We start from the raw sequence: 10,175 nt of genomic DNA, 5'->3' as shown, positions 1-10,175 counted from the left end.
TTGGTGGTTTGTACTTTTTTGAATCCTTTTCAATATTTGTATAAATTGGGATTGAAATGTTTTAATCCACATCAGTTGGGTAATTCACATGAAACCAGTTTTTATTTTTTATAAATAAATAGACATGTCTGTAGCAAATTGAGTTACAAAACCATGATGCGTTTGCAAAAATCAACTATCATTATGAGGACTAAGCTCAACATTTTTGTCAAAGTGTCTTATTTTAAATTGTACGTTCTCGCATGAATTCTGTACATTTTCAGTTTTCATTACCTTTTTCGGATTAAATTCTCGAGTCATTTAATACAATTTTACTTTAGAAAAACGTAATTTCTTTGAATAAAACTGCTGTAGTTTGTCCATAAATAACAAAACGATATACTAGTTTAAGTATACATTAAACGATAATATTATGTAGTGTCTGTCAACATGCATCTCACTTTGTGAGATCACACTTGTTTTTACAGGAACTTTAAAATCAGTTCAGGTTATTCACATATAATGCATGATCAAGAGGAGTAGTCCTTAGATGAACACAAGTAAATGTATTTGCTTATACGCCTTCAGAATGAGGTTCTTATTCTCAAACAACCCCTTTAACCAACTTGGTCTTCTCATTACTGAAACGGCAAGAAAAGCTCCAATTAGGAAAGTGATGTGAATTTTATTGTGTAATTAAAATTTCAATATTTGTATTTTCAGTTTAATTCTGGTCTTTTCACAAGGGGAACAATGTTCTATCCGAAGTTGATTTGTTTACTTTTATTGGACAAACTGTTGCGGTAATGAGAATGTTGTGGGAATTGTCAAATGCATAATCTGATTAAAGAAAGAAAAGGAAATGGATAAGTACGGATCCTAATCTCAGTGATCAATGAAAATTTGGTGAAATTACACTTGATCAATTTTGGGGTCAAATGTTAGTTTTGTGGTAATTACCCAGTTGGGCTATTTGCATATGTTTTCATAGCCAGTTACAATTTGGTGAGTGCTTAATTTAAAGAAAATATCAAGTAACCATTTGTCATGGGCTACTTAAAGGGAAGCTTTTCAATTTCATTTTCATTATCCAGCACAAGTGTCAATGTGAAAATGGCACATTTCTAAGTTTTGTAGAAATAAATGCCAAGTTCTAACTGATGAAATCAAAAGTTAAGCCATTTTAAGAACTGATTTCCCAACTATGAGATTTATGGTGAAGTGGGGAGCAAGAAAATACCCTCCATGGGCCTAGAAACTCATTGCAGGTTTTGAAAATAACTTTTTACTTTTAAGTAAATCATGCTCTACTGGAACATTGTAGAAGAAACTTTCCACAGGCAGAAAGTGTACAATGCAGCAGTGGTGGGCCGTCAGGGCCAGCAAGGCCTTCTCTGCTAACCTAAACATCATCAGAATATAATTTTAAAATATATATATTTTCCCACAAATATGTATTAAATTATTCGCCAGAGTAAGAGTTATACTCTTCATTTCATAGCTTTCCTCTTGGTTGCACTGCTTCCAGCCCCAGGTTGAGATTTGGAGGGCTGGTCTTTGTTAGATCTTTTATCCAATCATGTTCAGCCATCATGTGTTGCCAGGGGTCTAAAATCTGCCCTCAGGCCTTCAGAATCAACAGTGCGGGCGCTTGTAGCTTAAAGTGAATGGAAATGAACATTTAGTGTCAACCAATCAGCTTTAGAGTTGGCTATTGTACGCCTGCTGGCTGGCTCCAGTGTTACACAGGAGCCAGCTAGCAGGCGTAGTGCGTGCACGTCTTTTGATTGGATTACCAATATTGAGAGGCAGGTCCTATGGGCAGGTCTATGCAGAACCTCAGAACTAGGAAACTGAATTTGATAAATTAATTAATTTGCGTACTACTAAGCTGTTTTTTCAACCCACAATGGCGGAAGGAGGAGAAGATATCGATTTGGTCGAGGATATAATTATAACGCCATTCTCAAGACGAACTTTTCAAGAAAAGTTAGACATTGTAAGGAGAGGTCGCCCGACGCCGACGCTACAAAGCCTGTCACAGGCGGGAAAGGGGTTCGTTCGCCACTTTCAAAGTTCCAACTACGAGCGCTATTAATGGCTCAGGCTCTGAGAAGCACTGCAAACTGTACTGCTGGGAATGCCTAGTCTAACCAAGGCAGCAACGAGACACCAAAGTACGGCTGGGCACTTACAAGCAATGGTGCTTTTGAAAACTTTTGGGGACACCCGAGTGGATCTACAGCTCAACGAACAAGCGCGCAGGGCAACGGAGCTGCACAATGAAAAGTTGAAGGGAAATATTGAAAAGACTCATTGATTGTGTCATGTTTTTCGGTAAACACTGTTTTAAAAAAATGTAAATTTTTGTCAATTTCAAGGTGACGCAACGCCTGGTTATACTGCGTTTCTGTCTAAATGTATAGTGTCTAGAGCCATGGCATCATAATGATGGTAATAAGAGGTGGATTAATTCGGGTGGGACTGTAGGATCTCACTGAAGGCCCACGGCACGCCACTGCAATGCAGTGTAGCCCAAAGATATTGCTTTTGATGTGTTGGATTTGATAGTAGCACGTGTGAGGGGGGATTATTACATGTTTTACTCAGTGAATGTTATTTTTGCACACATATAGCCTTGTGCCTGTTTGTTTCATTCTATTTCTACTTAAGATGTTTTTTTCCCCCCAAGTGAAAAATGTAGATGTGTGTTTGTGGTCACAAGCGTTCTGTTATAAAGGCTGTCATGGCTAACTGCAATATTAATGTAATCTGTAATCTGCAGTAAAGTCTAGGCAACAAATAACATTGGATTGCTTTCTTTACATTTGTTTAGTTGTTAGGTTCACATTAACCACTATTTTACAAACAGAGACCGATCATTTAGATCATATTCTTTGTTTAATTATTTAAAACCTGCATTTTAACAAACATTTTTTTTTTTACATGTTTCAGTGCAAAACAAAAGCGTTACCAATTTGTGCCCTCACCAGTTTGCATCCCTGATGTAGCCTTATTTCCTGCCTAAAATTAATCTAATTTCATTCTACCCTGACCTAAATCCCATAATTATCCTGATCCCAACTGTTCCACATCACTCCCTACCTCTTCCCGTGATGATGCACAACCCATACCTGCCATCTGTCTTGCTATCTTACCTATCCTGCCCTCCCATTCTCCATGTCTGCCTGCTCTTCCCTCTCCATTAGCAGGTGGCGGATGGAAGAGTTCTGTGTGGAGAGGGTGCTGGAGAGGAGGGGTATCAGAGTCCTGAAGCCTTCTCTCAGCTCCTCCACATTCTGCTGCAGACTGTTTATGTGTGTTTCCAGGTCCCCTCGTAATCCACTCACTTCTGACAGCATGTCATACATCAGATCCTGCATCTACATGGGAAAGAGGTGCAGAGTGGTCCAAGAATGAAGGGACAATGAGAAGATTTAGAAAGTTGATTGCTACTTTCTCTAGAATATTGGTCATATTTGGTTGATGCAACAGTAGCGGGTGAACCTATGGGGTGACTGCCCGTCTCACCTTGCAGAGATCCACAAGCGTGTTGGCCTGGTCAGCCAACTTCCTCCTCTCCATCTTCACATCACGCAGCCTGGGGAGAAGATATTTAACATTCGGAAATGATCACAGGACACGTACAACAAATTGAAAATACAATTCATGATGACCAGAGAATGACCATTTCTATATTACAGTTAGGGTTTCACAAGTTCTAGAGTTGTAACACCTGGGCATGTGATGTAATGTGTGACCGTATCGATATCTCAGGGGAATATCTAAGCTGATTGGTGGGTTACTTGGGGAAGTGTGTTCTGATTGGTGCCTTACTGGTGGATGGCGAGTAGCAGCTTCCTCTGGTGCATGCGTACTCTGCAGTGGTCTCTCTTCCTGGCAAGCTTGGTGTGTTTGTAGATCATCCAAGTCTCTCTCAGTACATTTGCAGCAGCAATTTTTATCTGGAAGAGAACAATTGTTTCCTCGTCCAACACTCAGTTTTCTATGGCTGCGTCCCAAATGGCTCCATATTCCCTACGTAGTGTATTACTTTTGATCGGTGCACTATTATATAGGGAACAGGGTGCCATGATTCATACAACTACAGGCCACCATTGACTGTATCTCACATCACATGTTAAGTCAAGGTTCCAAAGACCACTATTGAATACATTCACATGTTAAATCAGGTGAGTTTTACCCCTTTTGTAAAGTGGGAGTCCATCATGAAGTTGTGGACATGTTTCTCTGCCCTAGTCAGCTCCAGTTTCCTGGCAACCACGGCAACCACCAGCACTGTGCAACCAGCCCCCTGTGTATGTGTGTTTGTGCGCGTGTGTGAAAGAGAAATAAACAAAGGTTAAAGGCCCAGTGCAGTCAAATATATTTCCATATTAGGAGGTTGGAATAATACTGTGAAATTATGATACTGCCCTCACTGGAGTAACACATTTTCTCTGGACCTCTGCAAGGTCTATGCGGCTGCATGCCTATTGAATCGATGATAGGCTTTCTGTGGTGCCAGGGCATGTATAGCATTGCTTTAGCTCATTGCTAAATGTTTATTGGTCGGCCTATTTGGTCATAATTTTCTCATGTTGAGCCTAACATTTCACAAAGCTATATATGGCGTCGCAATGCTACCATTTTTAGACTGCTGGCTGATGGCAATAATGTAATTACTTATTCAGTAATTCAAGTTGTAAATTCAATATATTTTCGATGCAACAGTATACTAATCAGCTACCAATTATTATTATTTTTTTTTAATATACACCTACTGTCCTGTATAGGCTACCTGAACCTGCATGATATAAAGTTATTGTGTGTAAAACCAGTCTTAATGCCAAATAATAGTCAATCCACCTTCAAAACACTAGTTTACTAGGAATTGTTTAATTCTGCAGTGTAATAGCTATACCTATATACTGTATTTAGCGTCTGTTTATAAACTTTTTATAAGAATTACACATCAAATAGCCTAACAATGAGGAAAAAATTGCCCTGCACACAATTTAAACTTAGTCTTGAATGAGGCACGCCAAGATATATCAGACATAAGGGACTGTTGATATTGCAATCACACAACTCAACGCCGGTTCACCAGTATAAACAAAATCGCAAAACGCTTATTTTGTTCAAGCCCTCAAAAACCGCTCAAGATGATAATCTGTTTGTAAATATCAATTTATTGGCTGTCCAGTATCCAGATGATCTGTCCCCAGAGCTTCCTATACAGTTATTCTCTTTCCGTAACGTGTTGAGGCCGGCAATTAAGGAGAATGAGAGGCTAAATTAAATATTTTGCAGAACTGCTGTATTTGAAGCGGCACTTGCTTTCTGCACAGTCCCTAATGTTGTTACGGCAATCAAGCTGTTATACCATCCCTGTAACTGTCGCTTCTAAACTAGAACTCTTAACTACCTAAGAAGCATTATGCTCTCGGTCTGACATGCGCTTTTGAATCAGAGTAAGCTCCCCTAACATGCTGACCAGACCGGACACGTCGCGTGCGCGAGCGTCGCAAAATAAATGTAGAAATCCATGTTATTCAATTATTGCACCCACACTGCTTGCGCACGCCAACGAGCGTCTGCGACACCAAGGGCTAAAATAGATGTCGTTCCTATTTCTGACGCAGATCGCGCTGCAAGTCCTGCCTCTCCCATCTCCTCATTGGTTTATAAAAGCAGGTACCCTCGTGCCATCTCCTCATTGGTTATACCCACGTGGGTGATAGAAAGACGAACTGTTTTGCCGGTAGTCGTGGTAATACAATGAAAGTTTAGATGCGATCACCATATAATTTAAACAATGAAAAAGCCTGGAAGGAGGAGAGATGACTAGAAACGATTCGGTTGGCCGTGTTATGTGTGGATTAATTGTCGGAGTAGAGATCCTTGTGCATTTCAGGTAAAATAACAACTCAATGTTTATATCCCAGGACAAATTAGCTAGCAACAGCAAGCTAGCTAAATAGGACAAATTAATGTTAGCTAGCAAGTGCAAGCTAACTAGTTAAATTACCATACATGTTTAATGCTTTTCGACCTGTCCCCAAATTAATGTCATTGGTTCAGAGTTTGTTTTGATATTTTAACCTGTGTGTCGTGATCGCGTTTGGTGTGGGGGGGGGCAAAATAAATTTATGCACGATAGCGCCTGATGGCGCACTGGCGCTGTCGTATCCTTGACCAAGGAATTTGTTCCTCTTTACTTTTTCAGGCATTAGGAACTTTTTCAGTCACATTCCTGAAGCCCAAGAATCAAACAATTAGCTTCCTCCTAGTACATATGGAAATTAAAAAGGTTTATGAATAGGGTGGAGGGTTACTGTCAAAATTATTTAAATAAAAAAGACTGATGACAGAGCTGTTTGGAAAGACCGCCTGAAATTTTAGCCTGCTTTGGTGGGATGGCGTTTTGGCCTGCCTGGTGAATTACTTAATAGACCAATAAAAAAAGAGTTCCAAACCGCTCTGCCAATGACAGCTAGTTATCAGTTTTCCCCTCCCCTAAAAAGCTATTTTTGTTTATTTTTGACCATTTTAATTTAAAACAATCACAGTAAGGTACTTAATTGTGACACAGAAATTATTTGATATTGAGATAAAAATGGCTGCATTGGAAAAGAAGACTGTGCTAATGACCTCAATTACAGTGCTTTCAGAAAGTATTCACACCCCTTGATTTTGTTTCTCACATTTTGTTGTTACAGCCTGATTTTTTTTCTTCTTTTTTAATTTTTTTTTACCCCCCTTTTCGTGGTATCCAATCGCTAGTAATTACTATCTTGTCTCATTGCTACAACTCCCGTACGGGCTCGGGAGAGACGAAGGTTGAAAGCCATGCGTCTTCCGAAGCACAACCCAACCAAGCCGCACTGCTTCTTAACACAGCGCGCCTCCAACCCGGAAGCCAGCCGCACAAAATGTGTCGGAGGAAACATCATGCACCGGGTCCCATTGGTTAGTGCGCACTGCCCCCGGCCTGCCACAGGAGTCGCTGGAGCGCGATGAGACAAGGATATCCCTACCGGCCAAACCCTCCCTAACCCGGACGACGCTAGGCCAATTGTGCGTCGCCCCACGGACCTCCTGGTCGCGGCCGGCTGCGACAGAGCCTGGGCGCGAACCCAGAGACTCTGGTGGCGCAGCTGGCGCTGCGATGCAGTGCCTTAGACCACTGCGCCACCCAGTGCTCAACTGCCATTGGACATAAACATTACACAACAATCATTATTTTGCTTCCCCTGCCTGCTATTCGGTTGAGAGGGTGTGTGGTCTGGGTTTTAAGGGTCTCTTTACCAAGCTTAAAAGGATAAACATTCACACGCAACACCATGGGCCAGAAAAGGTTGAATCCATTGGCCATGCTGTCAATCCAGCATGACTTCTGCCGCGTTCAAAACAACTGGAAACTCGGAACAATGAAATCTCAGACTTATGAGTTTAAGATAACTGGGACTCTGAAAAAAACTAGCTCTGACTGGGAAAATACATTTTCAACGGTCATCCAACTCGGAATTCCAATTCTGGAACTCGTACCTCTTTCTAGTAAGATCACTGACGTCATGATTTAACCTTGTTTTTTTTTGCAGAGTTCCCAGTTGTCTTGAAAGCACAATAAATCCAGAGAATGACAGATTTTGATGACAAAATTTGCCCACAAGAAGGACCGCCGTGCCACCTTCCTGTTCAATTGAGCACACCACAACAATGGTGAGTCCAAAAATGTATTGTATGCTGCTGCATAAACAATGTAATATGCCAGAGAGATATGTATACTGTAGCTAAGAAAGTAATACTAAGTGTGTGTTGTGTAGTAAGCTGTTAGTAGTCCATGTGCCTCACCCTAATAATTTGGTCCCTTTCCTTATTTAATTGTTTTGCTTACTTTGTGTATTATAATTAGCTCGTGCTTTTCTTGACGAGGAGGAGATAGTATATAATGTTGTTGGGTCTGTAACCATGTTTCCCATTCAAATACTTGTTTTCAACAAAAAGTTCAGTAATAGACCCATGTAATTCCATTGCAAGGGTTGTTTTGTTTGCACAATGTGCTGTCTGTGCATCGGTATATTGTATATAAAAGTGGATCCTCATGATTGTATTTTCCTTATCAACTTACACAAATCCACAAGGAGTCAGTAGTAACCACATTTGTTTAAGAACTAGGGGGCGACATTTTCACTTTTGGATGAATTGTTGCCCAAATTAAACGGCCTCGTACTCTGTCCTAGATCATATGATATGCATATTATTACTACTATTGGATAGAAAACACTCTGAAGTTTCTAAAACTGTTTGAATTATATCTGTGAGTAAAACAACTCATATGGCAGGCAAAGTTCCAAACAGGAAGTGAAAATTCTGAAATGGGTCGCTGTGAAAGGCATCGCCTATTCAATTCTCCTATATTTATGGATCTGTATGCACTTCATACGCCTTCCACTGGATGTCAACAGGCAGTAGAATGTGGAATGAAGCATATAGCTTTATGTGGTACCGGATGAGAGCCTTTGGAGTGCGTGGTCAGGCAGATTTCCAGTTCTTGGCCACGCGCAGAGGGAATGTGATGTCTTTGTCTGCACTGCGTTATATAGACATGAAGAAATGCTCCGTTTGGGACGTTATTGGATATATATGAGAAAGACATCCTGAAGATTGATTCTCAACTGAGTTTGACCAGTTTATTCTATTTGTAATATCACTTTTTGAAGTTTTCGTTCATTCGCGTAAAGTTTTCTGGACACGTGAACGACACATGCTAGCCAAAGTTGCTAAATCGACAGAGGTAATGGACATTATAAAACAAAAAAAACGATTTATTGTGGAACTAGGATTCCTGGTACTGCATTCTGATGAAAGTTCATCAAAGGTAAGGGAATATTTATGATGTTATTTCGTATTTCTGTTGACTCCAACATGGCGGAGAATGGCTGAGCGCTGTCTCAGATTATTGCATGCTGTGCTTTTTACTAAAGTTATTTTTTTAAATCTAACACAGCGGTTGCATTAAGAACCAGTGTATCTTTAATTATATGTTAAACATGTATCTTTCATCAAAGTTTATGAGGAGTATTTCTGTATTTCACGTTGCTATCTGTAATTACTTTCGCTATTTTGGAGCCATTTCTGAACATGGCGCCAATGTAAAACCACGATTTCTGGCTATAAATATGCACACAATCGAACAAAACATAAATGTATTGTATAACATGATGTCATATGACTGTCATCTGATGAAGTTGTTCAAAGGTTAGTGATTAATTTTATCTCTATTTGTGGGTTTTGTGAAAGCTCTTTTCTGTGAAAAAAATGGCGGTGTGTTTTTGGATATTGTGGCGAGCTAACATAAATATATGTTGTGTTTTCGCTATAAAACATTTAAAAAATCGGACATGTTGGCTGGATTCACAAGATGTTTATCTTTAATTATGTGTCCAACATGTATTTTTTATCAAAGTTTTATGATGAGTATTTCTGTATTTCACGTTGCTCTCTGTAATTATTCTGGCTGTTTTGGAGCCATTTCTGAACATGGCGCCAATGTAAAACCACAATTTCTGGCTATAAAATGCACATTTTCGAACAAAACATAAATGTATTGTATAACATGATGTCATAAGACTGTCATTTGATGAAGTTGTTCAAAGGTTAGTGATTAATTTTATCTCTATTTGTGGGTTTTGTGAAAGCTATCTTTGCGGTGAAAAAATGGCTGTTTTTTGGGGGATATGGTGGTGAGCTAACATAAATATATGTTGTGTTTTCGCTGTAAAACATTTAAAAAATCGGACATGTTGGCTGGATTCACAAGATGTTTATCTTTCATTTGCTGTATTGGACTTGTGATTTCATGAAATTATATGATATCCCTGTGGCGCTAGGCTAGGCTATTCTAGTCAGCGTTTCTGATGAGAATGATCCGGGATGGGGGGTCCGAAGAGGTTTTAAACAAGTCAGGCATATCAGCTATGATTTAAAAAAAATCCAGTAAATGAGGCTGATTGAACTGCTTCGCTGTCAGACAAGGCTCCACTGATAGCAAGGTGGTAAGGATTCAGTGCATGATGTTGAAGAAAAGCTCTGCTGTTGGGACAGCTTTATGTAGGCCCTAACAGTTTGTGGGCACCGTTTGTCACCGTTATAGTGCAATTCATGTATTGTTTAGTGTTGTGTTGTGTAGT

General features: G+C 39.8%; 1 protein-coding gene across 2 annotated transcripts in view; it reads right to left on the bottom strand.

The window, feature by feature from the left end:
* Positions 1 to 10,175, bottom strand: part of LOC129819497 (small conductance calcium-activated potassium channel protein 2-like) — a 45,588-nt gene that overhangs the window by 13,474 nt on the left and 21,939 nt on the right. Inside the window, exons 6-9 of one of the 2 annotated variants that reach the window (XM_055875801.1) lie at positions 4,184 to 4,294; positions 3,817 to 3,944; positions 3,511 to 3,580; positions 3,138 to 3,362 (exon numbers count right to left, since the gene is read on the bottom strand). In XM_055875801.1, the coding sequence (XP_055731776.1) occupies positions 3,138 to 3,362; positions 3,511 to 3,580; positions 3,817 to 3,944; positions 4,184 to 4,294 (534 nt within the window). Of the gene's footprint in view, positions 1 to 98; positions 3,363 to 3,510; positions 3,581 to 3,816; positions 3,945 to 4,183; positions 4,295 to 10,175 lie in introns of those variants that run through there. The other variant, XM_055875802.1, reaches the window with a different exon arrangement.

The sequence above is a fragment of the Salvelinus fontinalis genome, chromosome 22, assembly GCF_029448725.1.
Source record: "Salvelinus fontinalis isolate EN_2023a chromosome 22, ASM2944872v1, whole genome shotgun sequence".
Taxonomy (NCBI): domain Eukaryota; kingdom Metazoa; phylum Chordata; class Actinopteri; order Salmoniformes; family Salmonidae; genus Salvelinus; species Salvelinus fontinalis.
The sequence above is the reverse complement of the archived record's forward strand: the minus strand, read 5'-3'. Positions and strand labels throughout refer to the sequence as shown.